Source organism: Macrosteles quadrilineatus, unplaced genomic scaffold (assembly GCF_028750875.1).
Source record: "Macrosteles quadrilineatus isolate MER2022 unplaced genomic scaffold, UCM_ALF_1.0 Scaffold_15__1_contigs__length_3749704, whole genome shotgun sequence".
NCBI lineage: Eukaryota > Metazoa > Arthropoda > Insecta > Hemiptera > Cicadellidae > Macrosteles > Macrosteles quadrilineatus.
This window is the reverse complement of record NW_026542608.1, coordinates 1,070,797-1,089,637: the sequence shown is the minus strand read 5'-3', so window position 1 is coordinate 1,089,637 and position 18,841 is coordinate 1,070,797. Positions and strand designations below refer to the sequence as shown.

At 35.2% G+C, this 18,841-nt stretch overlaps 1 protein-coding gene across 2 annotated transcripts in view; it reads left to right on the top strand.

The window, feature by feature from the left end:
• LOC129005069 (1-phosphatidylinositol 4,5-bisphosphate phosphodiesterase epsilon-1-like) overlaps positions 1 to 18,841 on the top strand; it is a 162,621-nt gene that overhangs the window by 100,379 nt on the left and 43,401 nt on the right. The window contains exons 6-13 of one of the 2 annotated variants that reach the window (XM_054433860.1): positions 6 to 253; positions 574 to 719; positions 9,665 to 9,908; positions 10,812 to 10,984; positions 11,380 to 11,545; positions 12,409 to 12,681; positions 13,560 to 13,732; positions 13,991 to 14,141. In XM_054433860.1, coding sequence (XP_054289835.1) covers positions 6 to 253; positions 574 to 719; positions 9,665 to 9,908; positions 10,812 to 10,984; positions 11,380 to 11,545; positions 12,409 to 12,681; positions 13,560 to 13,732; positions 13,991 to 14,141 — 1,574 coding nt within the window. The remainder of the gene's footprint in view (positions 1 to 5; positions 254 to 573; positions 720 to 9,664; positions 9,909 to 10,811; positions 10,985 to 11,379; positions 11,546 to 12,408; positions 12,682 to 13,559; positions 13,733 to 13,990; positions 14,142 to 18,841) is intronic. The other variant, XM_054433861.1, reaches the window with a different exon arrangement.

The window sequence follows — 18,841 nt, the reverse complement described above, 5'->3', positions numbered from 1 at the left end:
TGCAGATCTGGTGAAGCGCGTCGTGGTGCCACTGCAGGTGCTGCACTCGGCAGAGCTGGAGGAACTGCAGCGACTGTTACACTTCCCGGAGGAGGTGGCGTTGCGGCTAGCCGATACGGAGAATGAGCTGTTCTATGCGGTGCCGCCCATTGACTATCTGCGACAAGTCACACTGGACCTCGGTGGTACGCCCACGCAAGCCACAGACACACCCCGCGCATCTGTGCGCGCCCTTGTCAAGCGCTTTAACGAGGTAATATAAGATATTATAATGTTTGGTGCATGAATAAAAAAACTTTTAAAATGCTTTTTCATGATATTAAAAATGTAATAGCAGATTTATTTTTATTAATACTATTTTGTTTGTTTGAAAAATAATTAACAAATGTTAATTTTAAAAATCAAATTGGCATCCATTTACAATGTTTGCTGTTTTTATGTGCCTGTTTGGGTAATTGGAAGGAGGAAGACGGGGAGTTCCAATGTGTCTGAAGTTTAAACTGGTATAGTAGTTAGAACATTGTACTACTGTGTAGGAGGCCCAAATACTAATCCATCCCAATAATTGTGTAGGTGAGCTCGTGGGTGACGCATCTCATCATCTCTCAGCCAACTCATGAAGACCGCAAGTGTGTGTTGTCTTGCATCCTACGAGTGGCGCTCTGCTGCTGGAACATCGGCAACTTCAATGGAGCCATGGAGATTGTCGCTGGGTTGAAGTATGCCCTGTCACAATAATAATTTATAGAATATTATTTTGCTTACAATTGAAGCCTATAATGTGCAGTAGAATTTTTTTCTTGAAATAAAATCAGAGCCAGCCTTAGGCAAATGCAAAAGTTACGACCGCACTTGGTGCAAAATACCAACTTTTTTTATGTTTATGAATTTTACGTCAATTGTGAAAAGAGGAAATATAAATAGCAATATTACACAATGAGATTTTCTTAGCTAGTATTGTTGGGATACTACTTATTTTTATAGTAAGGGGCCCCACTTTGAATTTTTTGCACTGGGCCCCGCACCAGCCAAGGCCGACTCTGAATAAAAAATATGTTTTATGAGATCGACTTACTTAGACCTCACTAGATGAGAACCTGACTAGTTAGCCCCCCCACACACTATCGAACATTCCACCCGACCTGACGACTGACATGACGACGGACCCAACATCCAACCTGACATATGTTGGGTGTTTCCCACACACTGTCGAGCATGTTACCCAACAAGTCAGGTCAAATATTAGTTCTGAGATGGATTTTGAGACCACTGTAGCTGTTTGTGGGAGATTTTTTTGTTTCAAACGCAAAAAGAAGAAAAATAGGCGATGTTGGTCAAAACAGTGGTTGTTAGATCGAAACCAGTTTAGCCACATGACGCTCCTGGATGCAGCTCCTGGACGCACAAAATTAATGCAGCTTGTACAAAATAAAATGCTTAACTTGAATTGGAAAACCATGCAAACACAATTCTTAAAAACATTTGTTGAGACAGCTCAAGAATCCGCCTGTTATAAATACATCATCTCAAAGTAAGATTTTATGCACCTCATTATTCAACAAAAAGGTGGCCGTTTTCACTCATCTAGGTTCTTACATCTATGATTTCCCCCTAGAAATATTATCTATTTACAGAGTGATATTATGGACTAGAATTTAATATGGCGTTTAATAAAGACAAGCAGACGTGTGGTATAAAATCCCTACTGTGTAAGTTCATTAGCTGGTAATGCCGTTTAGCGCTGTTTTTGTTAAATACATTTTGTGTTGTAAATACAAACTTGACATTTTATTTGTAACTATTTATTTTCCGCCAAGTCTACTTAAATAAGAGGTTTTTAATTTTATAGAACATAAAATGTAGGAGCTACAAAAAAGGTATTGTAATAAAAACTACTTGTATATTGCTAATATATTATTAATATTGTATATTGTTAATAAAAAAATGTACTGCCAGTTAGACAGCCATAGTTGCAGTATTTACTGCTTTACTGTTTTTCGATTAAAATGTACTCACTATCAATTATTGTTCTACTACTACCATTTAATATACTGCATAACACTACATTCAATATTGGACACAACACTATATGGATATATAACACTAAATAGTTATATATTCAATGCTAATTCGTAATGAATCTCATTCCAAATTCTTTGGGAAATTACTACAAAACATATGATTTGGTCAAATAAAACACGTTCAGCTCGCACGTGACGCTAGACAAATAGCTGCATGAACTCGACAAATTTACGCCTCGCTATGCACACACCTTCTTTTATACGCCTTGATCCCAACCATGCTGGCTCTTTGGGTCCAGCTAGGTTATCAGTCAGAAGGCTCAGGCTGTGTTTGGGTTGGTTGCCAACTGTAGAAGAATAATTATTTGTTACATACAGTATGAAACTAGTAAGCTGGCACCATGACTCCACTGGTTGGTACCAAAAGTCTCCTTTAACTATTTCTTGATGGAATTTTAACTAAGTGAAATGTCAACTTTTTTATTACTTTACAAATTATCTATGTTTGACTACTTACATAGGCCTAAGTAAACCATTTTGTGTTGGTCCAAATTAAATCATTTGTAGAATGACTCATACGCTTATAGGATAACTCATAACACCTTAATAGCTACTTACGTAGGGCAGCCATATTTGATCACACTCAACTTAAAACTCCACCAGGCTGTGCTTGATTCAAAGGTAAGGTAACCCTACATACAACCTACTTAAACAACAGAGTTTTATGGAAGTGTGTAATGTGTATACAAATCTAGTACAACGTTAAATTGTCTTTCAATGAACATGCCGGAGGAGTCTTCTTCCAGAAACCTTCAAGGACTACCTTCTAGGACTTGAGATTGGGGCAGGGGTTTCTTTCGGCCTCCAGCCGACTTGAATGTTGTAGGCCGGCGGAAACTACTTGCCTCAGTGTTCATCTCTCTCATTGTGAAGATCGTCTTCTCATCTGGATGGTGATGATAGACAGACTCTATCCGTTAGTCCAAAGGTTTATTCATATAATAAATCCATACCATAAATTCCTCATTTGTCTCAAAAATGGGTTTTTTTTAGACTGTAAGTGTAATATTAAATATATTAATAATTGGTAATTGATCTTTTGTAACAAAATTTAGTTTAAACATTATGTAGTTTTAACGTGTGTAATAGTAAGTACAACACTAGGCTCATGCCAGTTAAAAATTTATATTTATTCAAAATATAAGCATAGCATAACTTTTATCTTCATATTATGTAACCTCGTAACTAATTTTAAGTTTGATGATGGATTTTTTTTAATAAGGTAGTATATTACGTTACTAGTACCGAAAGTGGCAATTTCCGGTGAGCGTTGAAGTTTCATTCATGTATGAGGCAATGGCAAAGCCGAACACAGGAACACCAAATTTCACATGAGAGGTGAAGCCGAGCATATGAGATTGAGTTTCACATATGCCTACAAGGCAAAGCCGAGAACTGGAATAATTTGAGCTATAGCCAGAAAATCACTTTCGGTACAAGTTATGAACAATAATTTTTAACACAACGCAAAAATACTCACATACAGGATAACAGACCTCACTAAAACCTTTTATACTCCCTATTTAGCATTATCTTATATATTAAAATGTAACAGGGTTTTTTTATTTCACGATTCTGAATCAACCACTTGACGGATTTTCATGATTTTTGTGTTGAAAGAAAGATAATTTGGAGAACTAGGGAATGTCGAAGCCATAATTTTAGTTTAGGGTTTCAGTTTTTTGGAAATTAAGTTTTAATTTTCAAAAAGTCTAGCAGCCGACGCTAACATTCTTCACAAGCTTTTGGTATAATACCATTTTGCTTAACGTAATAGCTGTAAACATTCAGTGGTTGTAAAACAAATTCTGCATTTGGATAAAAATGAAATGACATTCGCAGTGTTGACTTATTTATACTATGCGTAATGCTATAACTATTGATACGTTCATTTATTCGTTAAGGGGATGCCAGATTATTTATACTTAGTAAAATACTAGATGTTCTAATTTATTTTTTAGAGCAGACTCTAAAATTTTGGGTTTGTTTTTGTGCAATATAATTTGTTTCAAATGGATGGATATAAAATATTCTATAGAACTATGAGGTTATTTTATTTAGTCTATGATTTTGTCATTGATTATAGGAAACAAATAAGATTAGTAGATATGAGTAGACTTCTTCAAAGTCTACAGTTACCAACCTCCTACTTTTTGAAAATTATATCCTATCAGCCATGAAAAATGGTAGACAAATGGATGTCGCCTTCGTTGATTTTGCGAAAGCATTTGATAAAGTGGACCATGGTATACTCATTGCTAAACTCGAAGCCTATGGAGTTGTTGGGCCACTCCTTAACTGGATGTGGGACTACCTTACAGGACGCCGCCTGTGTGTTAAACTGCCTCACTCCAAGTCGCTAGAATTTGTCCAGACTTCAGGGGTCCCACAAGGCTCTCTACTTGGTCCATACTTATTCATTGCGTTCATCAATGACCTTGTCGATGTACTGAGGGTGGACACACTGCTCTTTGCCGATGACGTTAAGATCTTTACAGAGGTGTCAAGCTATGAGGATGCTATGCGCTTGCAGACTGGCCTTACATCCATTAATGAGTGGTGCATTTCCAACAACATGTCCCTGAATATTGCCAAGTGCTCAATCATGACATTCGGCAGATTACGAGAACCGTACCACTTTCAGTATGCGATAGATGGTCAGTTGTTGAAACGAGTCTCAGTGGTCAAAGATTTGGGTGTTACTTTTGTGGCGGATCTTACCTTCGACAACCACATTGACGATATATGTAGCAGAGCAAACCGGCTTCTGGGATTTCTCTTTCGATCGACCCGTGGACTGAGCAACACTTGGGCGCTTAGGACTCTGTTCTGCTCTCTTGTTCGCCAGCTGCTCGAATATGCCTGCCCAGTTTGGTCTCCTCATTTAATCGGCCAGATAAGCCAGCTTGAGAGCATCCAGAGGAAATTTTTGAGACTGGTTGGAGTTCGCCAGGGTCTACAGTATCGGGATGTGCCTGTGGCTCAAATGCAGGAAAACCTAAATCTCCATGATCTTCGGGCGAGGCGCTGTGCATCTGATATGGTCTTCCTCTCCAAGCTCGTAACCGGGTTGATTGATTGTCCTGCCTTGCTGTCTGAAGTGGACATTCGTGTTCCATCTGGTACAAGATCCCAGGATCTATTCGGAAGGAGGCACTATGCACGTGGATACCAGTACCATGGACCCCTTGCAAGGATGCTTCGAAATGGGAATGTCTTCTGTGCCACTTTCGACATCTTCACAGACAGCCAAAAGACAATCCGGAAGAGGGTACTGGCTGACTTCCACCGCTCATCATAGTACCACCCAAAATCACGGTTATTATATTTGTTTCAAACCAATGAATGTTTTCTCTCTTTTTACAAATCTTGTTTTCTTTGTTATTGTTGAAATTATATTTACTGTTATTGTTGAAATTCATATATTTATTGTTATTGTTAAAACTCATATATTTATTGTTATTGTTTAAACTCATATATTTATTGTTTGTTGTTCATTTATATTTTCACTTACTATTCTTGTTTTTTGTTCTTGTTCATTGGTTGTTGTTTAAAGTTTTGCTTTGTGAACGTCCATTTTGATACTGCTGAAATTGTATTATTTACTAAACTTACTGCATGTCATTTTGTCAAAAATACTTTTGTATGTATATGTTTAAGTTAGAATAAGTCATCTTATACAACATATTATTGTAAATTGGTTCTTGACCGTTGGAAGGTAAAATAAATAAAATAAAATAAAATAAAATAGACAACAGAGATAAGTAAGACGGGTCTGCGGAATTGGCTAACTCTGGAACTCGCTAACCCCATGTTAAACGCACTATCTTCAAAATTTGTTGATGAGAGGAACTCGCTAACTTGTTCGGTTTCTGAATTGGCTAACTCCGGAACCCGCTAACCCGCTTTAGAGCCAGGTTAGCGAATTCCGTCCTCGTACGGAAGTCGCTAACTCGGTCCCTCGGCGGAACTCGCTAACTCCCAATCAGAAGCCTCGCGGGCCGTCCAATGGGAGCCAAGCACGAATATTTTTGGCCAGTGTTGCCGAAAGTGTAGTACCTATATCGTATCGGTACCATAATGTCGAATCCTATGATTAATTAGGAGTAAGAGCAACGTAGTCGATAAAATAAATATATTTAGAAGTATGTTCAACATTTAATGATTATTAGGGTGGAAAATGCATTATAGTCTTACCATAGATTAACCAACACAAGTAAACTTTACATCCCATTGTAAACTTTGAAGCTCGTTTTTCGTGTCTCGTTCATGTCCGGTGACACTGACGCTAGTGTGGACAAAATTGTGTTTCTATTATTTTATAGTTAACTTCATGATTTGTTCTTAACTGTTTCATTATATAACTAGAGGACTTGTTATTAGTTGTGATTAAAACGTTTTATTTGGTTAAACGAGGTTTTATGACTGAAAACAAGAAACAATTGTAAACAAAACACGACCTCTAAAGACAATGCACTGGACAGAACTAACAATAAAACTGTCTTCAGCTGATCCAAGGATGAGAAATGTACTTATATAATGGAGTATGTTTTATATGTGGTTTTCTTACTTAAATAGTAGCTTATCGGTATCTACATTTAATTTGGATCTCTTACATGTTATGAAATATCTATTTTCGTAGTCCGCCATTTGTTTCTTTTATTTGAATAAATACCATTTTGTGAACTTCTGCAAATAAAATTATAGAGTTCGTATTTTATATACTGGGCTTGTAATCTTGAATCATAAATCATGATAAAATTTACACGTTAAACGTCATTACAGGAATACATTGTAGTGGTAATGTATTTTTAAATAGAGCTATTGAATTTAAATAAATATTGATCAATAAATTATAAAGTGGTAGGCCTAATGTATTCATGGATTGCATTAAAAATTAGTCTATGCGTAAATACAATAGTTATCTAATTCCAGCCTTGAATCTCTTTTTCAGCCTGCCTGCTTATCTGCTTTTGTACCATTATTTATTTGCATAATGTGTAAGTTTAGGTATCCTAAAACCTTGTACACTGTTTACTATTATTATTAGTTGACTGAACTTGACTTGTGCCTCTTCCAGCATGTATTTATATAATTTGACTGTGTCTCATGCATTTATATAATGTCTATAGACGAATAAATATCATTTCATTTCATTTCATTACAACTTGTAAATTTCTTTTATCTTAGTCTATTAGTGTAGAACCCGGGTCATCCTCTTAATTTGTTTTAATTAATATTAATTTTACGTCTTTCAGTAGGCCTACTTTTTAAAAGTCTGGAGTTTTTATGGTTCTAAATGGGCCCAGGCGTTTTTGTTTGTTACAATTCTTATGAATGGTGGCCATAGCTAAAATTACTTGATCTTATCCAAAAACAAAGCTATTGTCTATTGTGTAGCTCAGTACCGGGGAACGTGGAACCGAGCAATGGCTTGGTATAGTTTATTTCGATTGTGAAAGCAATATAAAGGAAACCCAACACTCAAATCAGGAAAATCCGTCAATTCGTTGATTAAGAATCGTGAATTAAAATAACCCTGTCACGTTTTATTATCTGAATATTATATCTTCTCCTATTATTTACTAGTGGTGCTTAGGTGTACAATCTAAAAACTGTTTTAAACATGTAACATTATTACTAAAAAATTCAACACATTTTAGAATTAGGCAACTATTTACTAGTAGGCCTACAATGCTTTGGTTTAAACTATTAGGCCTAGATTTAGACCTACAGCTATTCTATAAATTGATATGAAACTTAGTCTATGTCATATTTGTACACGTAAGTTGGACGGTTCAACGACGAACATTTAATTTTAAATCTATGAATTAGTTATGAAAGTTACGATGGTTGAAGACTGTATTAATTAATGGTTTTGGTTTATTACGACATTACGATTAAATTTGTTTTCCGTGTTTGAGAACTTGCGTGTATTTTAGCTTAATTTCGTAGAGGTTTAATTATTTAGTACCAATTAAATTGAATTTTCAATATTTTTCATATTCTATTATTTTCTTTTAACCCTACTTATGGCATTTATATTTAAGATCGAAATCATAAACATTTAACTGGCTATTGTACAGTTAAATAAAAAAAAAAAACTTTTTCATGATTTTTTTATTGTCTTTGAATTACTTTGGGCTAGTTATCTGTTAAAAGTGGAATTGATAACAAAAAACAAAAACATTTACTGTATCTTCATTGACACTGACATTTTGAAATACGGCAGTGTACGATTATTTTGTCGTACAAGGTTGGCAACGCTCCGTGCAGTGGGCGCGGCCGGGTTAGCGACTTCCAGAGTTAGCGAATTCCGCAGCGAGACAAAATCGAGTTAGCGGGTTCCGGAGTTAGCCAATTCCTGACTGAGACGGTTAGCCAGTTCCAGAGTTAGCCAGTTCCGACACACGACCGAGTTACCGAGTTCCTGAGTTAACCAATTCCTACGTCTCAGTAAGACCATTGCTTTATATACGAATCGAATGCTCTGCTCCGGAGAACTTTTTCAGGGGTTTCAAATTATCGGATTTAAAATGCATAACTAGCTGTTCTGAATTAAACACGATTTTAACTGGCTACTAGATTCCCGTACGTAGGACGGGCCAACAGCTTGTTTTACTATAAAAATAAAAGCAATAAAGTCATTGCTATTAGATGTTAAATTAGAAGGTTATATACATCATTCAGTAAACTACTGCTAAAAGAAACCAAAAGTTCAGAAAAACTACAAGCATATTTCGGTAAAAATGTCTATTGTTAAACAGTAAGACCAGCTGATTTCAATACTGTAATAAAAATAAATCGTAAACAAACACTGTTCCGATGCGATTAGCCAAAATTCCGCTAGCGCTTTGTAATCATGCCAGTAATTAGAAGTTTTTTGTTTTGTTTTTAATAAGTATCAAAGTTTCTTTTTCTTTCTTATTAAGCTGCAATATACAACGACTCACTCCCACGCACGGGTTCTCCCATGTGGGTTTAATTTCATATACTTATAAGATATTCAGTTATACTTCTATTGTAGTAATACATTATTTGTAAAAACTGCAAAAATAATTATTTTATATGGAATAAAAGAAATTTTGCACGCCGTTTTGTGGGTAAATAGAGAACTAATTGAGAGCAAATGTGAGTAAATTTAGAGCAAGGGAAAATGAGCTGATCGTTTTTCTCTTGCTGTAAGTTAGAGCTTGGGAAACAATTACTTTTCTTTGATGTCAGCTTTTATTGAAAATAGCCACTTTCTGTTTGGAGTGATGAAACAGATATTTCAACAAATTTCTTAAGTTTATTTTGTCTTACAAATTGTAGATTTTTTACCAAGTATTTGTAGCTAAGAAAAAAAAACTTAAATGTTTTGTATTAATTTGCAATAAATGTTTGTCCAATTTTTCTATGGAAATACTCCACAACCAATAAGCCTATACTTTCTTAATTTAGTTCATAGGGCTATGTTTAAAGTTGTAAAAATTACCAATTAAAACATATTGCAGGGAAATGTTTTGATGATTCGGTGATTATTTGAAAACCAATGTGACAGTGTTTTTAATGTTCTGTGGATATTTTCCCTTCCATCCCAGGTCCAACAAGCTGAAGCCGTTCTGGTTGTCAATTACTGAGAAAGAGCCTCTGCCAGTGCTGGAGTTCCTCTCCACGGCGCTCTTGTCTGTTGAGTACGATAGAGCGCTGAGTCGTGCGCTTGCCATGCCAGAGTGTAAAGTTGTGCCTTTCTTCGGAGCATTCCTTAGAGACCTAAGAGACATTCTGTCAACAACACCAAGCCTAGTTGTGCTGGCCCCGAGTGGCGAGCACACTCATTTAGAGGTGATTCATCATGTTTATAATATCTTTATTCAACTGAATTCAGCTATGGCTGCAAAGCATAAAATTAAGAAATCTATATTTTTCACCAATATTTAAAAGTGGAATTTAATTTTATTTATTTTTTACATTTTTAGGGCAGGGTATTTTTAGGGGTGGTTCTTGCTTTTGCAAACAGCAAAAATTCTTTAAAACTAGCCAATTTTCAAATATGAAAGTTCTTAGATTAATGAGGTAACAGCTCTTGACTCATCAATAAAGATTTAGATGTACAGCAACAAAAATGTGTTAAATAGGTACTGTTTTTTTTATTTTTTTTTTATTTATTTTTTTTTATTTCCATACAAAACAAATGGTGTAAGAAAGTTTATTTGATTTAGAACTGGTCTTAATTATTTTTCGGCTAGAACTGTCCAAAACGCATGAGAGTTTTATTGTTATTTCGTCAATAGAGTCCTCAATCAGAATGCAGCTATGACAGAAAATAACTCCTAGAGGTATATTATTTGATATATAATATATATTTTTATTGCAGTATTTTTAGGTAACCCTTCAAATGTATTTTTTACTAAGAGGATGCGTTTGTAAAAGAAAATGTATGGCAACTAATTCCCCTCTTCTTTTTTATCCAAACTAAACATATAGATACAAAAACCAAGAATGTTAAACATTACGTATGAATATTTTAAATATCATGTAAATTCTAAGTTTTAATTAATTTTTGCAGAAAATTATAATCAAATAATCATTACTTTGAATTTATTGTTCACTCGTCAGTATTGAATTGGTTGTGGTTTGGATATTTTCATTGTATCCTGTGTTTGTACTGTCAGAAAATACAGCTTCTTTCTTGGTTTTCTTGTACTAACTGCTATTATTATATTGACAACTCATTGTTGTATACAGTTTATATCGGATTACAATGGGGAGGACCATTACTTCACGAGGATTGGTCCTGGTGGTTTGATCAACTTGGACAAGATCTACCGTACACAGGCAGTCATGGACCGCATTGCAAGCTTCCATCAGCACTACCACCATCGAGAGAGAGATACAGAGACTTTCATTGATCAAATCAGGTGTGATTTCCCCCTGCGTATACCATTCCTCTCCCACCATACCACCTCTAAAGCATCAAACTGAGTCTTGATTGTGCAAGTTATTTGTTTAATGCTGTACAATGAGTACTTGGGTAATGGTGATAAACTCTGGTATTCACCCAATCAATTGGAAAGTTGCTCTGATTTACATTTCTGAAATAACTGTTGGTTTATCTAAAGTTATGGGTTTACTCAATCAAAAGGTTAATCAAATAAATATTTGTTTCTCTACATATGGTATTAAGGAGCTGTTTAGTAGCCTTCTTTTAGTTGATACTTTTGACCTTAAACCTTTGAATATTTTAAGGTACCAGAGTTTTTTCTTTAAATTTGTTGGTTAAAAATGGTAATTAAAATTGGCATACACTTTTCAGTATTCACACTTCCAGTATTGAAAGGTCATATCTTTTGGAAGAAAAAGAAGATGAAACAAGTGAGCAGGACACATACCAGCCGGTTCAACCTCTGAACAACGATCATGGCGTCAGTTTCTTCCCAATATCTGCCCCTCACAACAACATCAACCATCACACTTTGCAGGTAAGCATCACTCAAGATAACCTGACTGATATTATCCAACCAACACTCTAAAGAACTACCTAGTACGATGTATGATACCCAAATAAGTTAAGTGTTAATAAGGGTTAAGAAAAGGAAAATAGCATTTTACGTCATGAGAAATAATCAAACAACATTTTAGCGTTTTTAGCAGCTTAATCAGTCCTCAATTTGAGTTCTAATACTTTTAATGTTGATGGAAAGAATGACATTGCCAGTGAAATGATATGTTTGTGTATTAGCCAAGAAATAGTCTCTAACTATAGCTTTGGAGTTAAGTTTTTATTAAATAATATTTCCCATAGTAACTTTTTTCACCATAATCTACCTATATATTTTTAAATTTGCAAATACATTAATATAATACACTTACTTACTCTTACGCTACTCCCATGGCTAAGGATACCTGAAGTGGTGTTTGGCCTCATCGAAAAGTTGCCTCCTTACCTTCCTGTTTTCTGAATCATTTTGCCTTGCTCTTAATTTTCGTAAACCTTCTCTCTACCTGGTCCTTCCAGCGATTCTTGGATCTTCCTCGGGGGGTCTTCTTCCCATTGGGTTTTGCCTCACAAATATACTTACAGAATCAAATTAAAAAGTAGCCTATTCCAATTTTGTAAATGTACAGTGCTTAAAAATTGCAGTAAATTAAGTTAGTTTTTTTATATATATATTTGATTATACTTCTAAGTTATTAGTATGTTTTTTTCCTCATAGAGTTTAGTTTTACATTAAATGTGCTTGCTATATATTTTTACTGTATTCCCATTTTCTTGTTATCTTATTTGACGCACATACAATCTTCCTAGAAAACCGATTCCCTGCATTTATGCTTTGTTTTCTAGATAATGCACCATGGAACCACCATGGTCCACTGGGACGCGGAGGGAGGGTCCCGAGCTTCTCTAGTGTACCTGAGACTGGAGCGCAGTTGTGCCACTCTTACCTGGTCTAGACCCACGTGGAGCGGCCTCAAGACCAGTGGTGCCACCTCCACAGCTGACTACAGTCTCAGTACCAACCCTGAAGAGCTCATCGCCCCTGGACTGCTCAGTATGGGGGGTGAAGTAGCTTCCCCTGGGCTGGAGGAGGGCTTCCTGGAACTGTCTGCTGTTAAGGTAGTACACTACTTAGTCACTCACTGTTTTAATGTTATAGTATAGTAATGTAGTAATACCTCTCAAATAGTATTTATTACCCCCCCCCTCCCCTCAAATACCTTTGACTACTGATAAATTATATGAAATTCATCACTTTAGTTAAATTGAGCCATCAACATCAATGATCTGTTATATTATTAAAGTGTGTGGTCATCGTTTAACACATTATCTACCAACTATACTCATCCCTCAGTTGCATAGGAGTGTGACAGTCGGTAGGGAACGTCAAATAAATAAAAACATCAAATAAATAAAAATATAGGCATTTGACACATCGAAATAAAGCTTAGAGTGTGTAGATTTGCCAAAAAGCATTGGTATAAAATCGAAAGTATGGCAAACGTGAGTGGGAATGAATAAAGTGGAAATGAGCTATTTGCGTACTGTTTACAGGTGTGTAAATGTAATAATTTCCGTGCAGTGGCAGGAAAAAGATGGTGTATTCAACATAAATCGGTAATTTACATCAGTGTAATCTGTCAATGGTTCAATTCAACTACATCCATTTTAATTTAAAAACTGATAACAGCTTTAACATGGGAATGGAATGTCTAATAATTTTGTTCTATAGTCATTAACACCACTTGCTTCACTCAAACTTCAAATATTAGAAATAACTGTTGAAATAACGTGTTACATTTATTTACACTAGTGATTAACTATTGTGAGGCAAAGTAGTATTGTTGAAGATGGACTTAAGAGTCCTTAGCTCCAGTAAGCCTACAAATAAATTCTGAGTGGGTTGTGAAGGCCTACAGATGGTAATTTTTTTTTAGGAAATGCAATATTATTTTATATAAGCTCATGTTAAAGGTTGTATGATAAATATTATTCAGGAGATAACACTGGGTGCTCGAGACAAAGATAAGGACTTGGACCTGACCAACACACTAAGGCGTTTCAACATCAGCCATATCCCCATAGACAAGAGCTGTCTAGCTATAGTGTACGGAGCCAACCTCAGTGACAACCGAGTGCTTTTCCTGCTGTGTCCACCCTCCCTGTGCTGGTAAACACTTGATTTAAGTACTTAGTGAATGGGTATGTGTTTCAAGCTGAATATGAGTCTGATAATCTCTGTGGTTTGTTACTCACTAAGATCAGCTAAAAGGCCAATAACCCAGGAATGCTGAGTTCAGTTTTAAATCATCAAAAGCTACTGACCTTCCTCAAATCCTAATCCTCTGTAACTTAAACTTAAGGTTTGTGTTTTATCCATGTTTGTATAATGAGTGAGGGAGTGAGTACAGTTGTGATGATGTTGCAGGACATGGTATCACGGGTTGTGTTCTGTGGTGAGAGGATTGAAGAGGCAGTTGCAGCAAAGTGACAGGAGGATCATCTGGCTGAAGGAGCAATACTTGCAACTGTACTATGAGGAGGGCTGCTGTGGGCCTCTAACAGTGGACGCCATCAGGGTAAGTATCAACAACACCAGACCTTGGAGCCAGTCTGAGAGTCCATAGCCATAATTCCAGCCGTAGGAACGTATAGTATAACTCCAATCATCTTAATCAAACTCTGTACGTTATGTGCCAATAAACATGATTATGATTATGGTTAATTTGAAACATAACAAATTTGGATAAATACTTCATTTTTGGTGCTTCTTCCATTTTCAATTCATCTATATCTATAAAAGAAGAACTATGTATGTATGTATGTATATATATATATATATACTAGCTGACCCGGCGAACTTCGTATCGCCTAAGTTATAGGTTTCCCCATAGCAGACCGATGGAAAGAAAGTACCGTTACGTTTAATTTTCAAGATTATCTCGTTCGCATCGCTCAATCACGTCCTGGTTGAAGTTCGTTCGCTACGCTCACTCACCTTTGGGTTGGAGCTCGTTCGCTACGCTCACTCACCTTTTGGTTGCAAATTAGCTGTTGTCATAAATGTAAAAGAAATAATAGTGCTGCACCCTGTTGGTAATCCTTGTAACTTTAATGCTATTGAACATCATAGAACAGAACCAACTTGTTTAATTGAAACAGCTGTTAAGATTCATTAATTCCATTTCTCATAAGGTTAACATGGGAAACTCCAGAGCCACTGGGGCGGAGCCCTTTTAAGAATTTCGAAACGGGAAATAGTTTACGTCCGATTCGCATACCTACAGAATTTACACACCAAATTTCATAACGATCGGTGAAGTCGTTCCGGAGGAGTTTGCAGACAAACACTGTGACACGAGAATTTTATATATTAGATATATATGTATGTACCTTATGGTCTCTAAAACCTCTCAACAGGTTGTGATGCAACTTTCAGGAATTATTAAACATTATTCAAGGATGGTTTGTGTGAAGTTTGGTGTAGGTCCGTCAAAAGGGCTCCGCTCCAGAGGGTTTTGAGTGGGCCAATGTCAGACTTTTTGAACTACAATGTTTACAAATAAATATAACTAGCTGTTACCGGGCAACTGTTTTGTAGGTTTGAATAATCAATCACAACATGCTGTATTAGTCATGATTTGAAATAGTGCCACAATGTTTCCACAGAGTGCAGTACAAAAAACTATTTTACTTTTGGATAAGTCCCAATTTAGGCCTATTAAACCCCAATTGCAGCACACCTGTGCACTCAACAACATTTAAATTCTCCAATGTTAAATATGTAAACATAAAAACCTTTATCAAAGTGTTATAAACAATAAAAGGGATGGCAATGCCTTAATATTTTTTTTCTTTTGTGCTATACCCACACAATCTAACATAAATTATTAAGTGAATAATAATCGTGCGTGCTATCTCGGGTATTCAAATGCCTCTCAATTTGTCATTAACCCTCCACATTACTGTCATTAAAAGAAGGAACTCCAATAATACTAATGCGAAAATTAAATCCACTGAAGCTGTGCAACGTTACCATACTGACGATTAAAAAAATGACACAAAAATTGATTGAAGCAAAAATTATCAGTGGTAAGTTTAAAAGAGAAATAGTCTTAATCCCAAGAATACTAAATGATTTCATCCAAATTACCCTCTGAATTTAAGCAACTACAATTTCTTTTGTGTCTTGCTTTCACAATCATCATTATAAGGCCCTAGGGCAATCCCTGACTATCGTCGGTTTAAATTTAGAAAATGAATGCTTTTCACACATACAGCTGTCTGTGTGAAAAGCATTCATTTTCTAAATTTAAACGAAAAATTTAAATTTAAATTTTTTGGTGATAGGCGACGCCAGCGAACACATAACAAAATAGAAGCGCTACTCGGAGCGCAGGAGCGTGGCAGTCTTACTAGCCGGCGAAACGGACAAAGATGGCGGCGCTAGCCTACCTGTCGGGGAAATAAATATGTGCACTCGAGTTTGAGCCTAAATATCTCAGAGATGAATAATCCAATTTTGTTGAAACACAAATTAAATATAAGCTGGTTTAAATACATTTTACGTAATAGCAATAAAAAAAATCCGTTTACCAGAAAAATTTATATTGTTGAAAGATCCTAAAAAGTACCGGGTTTTAAGAAAATCTGCACTAACACTGAAGTTTAAAATTTAATTGTAAACAAACCACTGAGCCAATCGGCCTGCCAGTTGTGGGGTAAATTTTTGTTTACAAATATATATCTGTTCAAAAAACACCTTTGTTCGCATTATAAATCTGTCATATTGGTGTTATTTCTTGTGTCACGACAAACACGATGATATTTTGAACGAAATTTTTAGCGTCTTATGAACGATGTTAGCATACGATTTAAAAATAAACATCAGCATACAAACTATCGTGAGTAAAAATTTTAAAATGCATGGAACTGTTAACAATAAATCTACCAATAAGCCATACAAATTTCAGAAAGATTGGCTCAGTAGTTTGTTTACAATTAAGTTTTAAACTTCAGTGTTAGTGCAGAGTTTCTTAAAAACCGGTACTTTTTAGAATCTTTCAACTATAAAAATTTTTTTGGTAAACGGATTTTTTTAAATTGTTACCACGTAAAATGTATTTAAACCAGTTTATATTTAATTTTTGTCTCAACAAAATCGGATAATTAATCTCAAGAGATATTTAGGCTCAAACTCAAGCACATATTTATTTCCCCAACAGTAGTCCCGGCGTGTGCAGCACGCTGGTCGCAGGGCTAGAGATATAGCTCTGCGCTAGTCGTCTGCTATGCTTGATGAGAATAATGTAGATATAAAGTTAATGATATTAGTGTAAAGGAAAACAATGTAATTGAGGACTTGACGAACAAAGTACTTGGACAATGTGTAGGAGTAAATTTGTTTCCAAATAGTACAAATTTCTCAGGATATGAAACAATATGGACACAAATAATTTTTGTTTAGTACCTAATTAAAATTATTGCTCAAAAATATTTCAATGTTAGAGTTCGCTACTACTGTAAAATATTTAACGAAAGTCTTCACAAAAATAATATCAGGCAACATCTCAATAAAACTGTAATTTTTCTGGGACAATAAATTGAGTGTAGGTAATTTTACAAATATAATTGGGAAGTTTAATTTAACTTACAGAATTATCTTATAGTTTATCTTGGATGATACTGAAAGCTAATTAGTCCTTAAAAAGTTGTGCTAAACGGTTAAAAATTCTTCATAGGCAATATATTTGAAAATTTCTTTGAATATATTTGAAAATGTATAGACGACGGCCCGGCGGCGCAGCGGGCGTGGCGCGGAGCAGCGGCAATGGATCCCTTTTGTACCTGATTTTTTTAGAAAACCGAACACGATAAAAATTTTTGGTGAATCGGATAGTTAAATTTGGTTATTTATCCACAACTTTCCCGCTGACGAAATTTTTCTGACCAAAAAATAAAAAAATTCCTCGCAATACAACTTTTTCATGTCTGAATCTGAAAAATTAAACTACATAAGTATTAAACATATTTATAACTAAATTACTATCATAACTAATAATTTTATATTAACACCATCGTTTTCCTCAGTATTATATCTACAAGTGTGCAAAATTTCAGAATTTTTTGTCAACTATTAATGTTGTTTATGATCGTGTATTTGTCGCGGGGTTTTTAATTCGAACTGAGCTCGCGGGTCTTGGATTCAGGCTGTATGACGGACCAAAATGGCGGATTTGGCCACACTTTCAGTGCATTTGGTTAAACGCCGTGTCCTCTCTATTATTATTATTATTATGTGCTCGCTGGGCGACGCCTAAAATTTATACACCTAATGAAAAAACAAAAACCATTGTTTATCCACTGGCAAAATAAAATATTCTATTTTTATTTTTGGTATACAATTTTATTATTCATCCTAAAGAACAAATTACCATTTAAAATAATAGTTGTTAAGCGCAGCAACCCGCGTCGGGTAACTGCTAGTAGCAAATAAAAAAAGAACATTTTTACAGATTATATTGCACATTTTAGTGATTTATATAAGTTATTTAATAGAGAAGTGCAAGCCGTTCGATTTGTGAACGGAGCTGAGTCTTGCCTAAAAGCTCGAGTGAACAAGTACTAAATAAAAAATCAAGCTTGAGCTGAGCTTCAACAATTTTGTAATATTATCGTGATTGCAGAACGTGTCTGTGAAGATTTTGAAAAAAATGAAATGAAATGAAATGAAATGAAAATTAAATGAAATGAAATGAAAATTGATTTTATGTTACAATTGAAAAATTCACGCTTTTATTGCGATTGTGGAAGACGATGGTGATGTTTTTGTGATTGCAGGTGATAATCTAATTTATTTATATACTGCATAAACCAGTTAACAGTTGTTGTTGATAACTTTATTTAGTACAAGCACTGGTATTGTAAAAATGCTTATATTAAATTTTTTTAATCATTAAAACAATTATGTCTTTCTTTGACTACGAGAGACGATAATGATATCTTCAATAGTGCAAAAGATGTTCAAGATTTTGCCGGGATCTTAGAAGACAAAAATTATGTCCACTTGATCATGGAAGATTTGAAATATTTTGCCACAATCTCAGAAGATTATGATGATGTCTACAAGACCATAGGAGATATCATGGAAGATGATTATGATGTTTCAGTTAAGGTGGAAAACGATGATGGTGTCCACACAACTGCAGGCAATGTTCAGGATTTTGCTATAATCACGGCTTCTGCTTTCTTTCATACCGTAACAATTCTTATTAGGTAC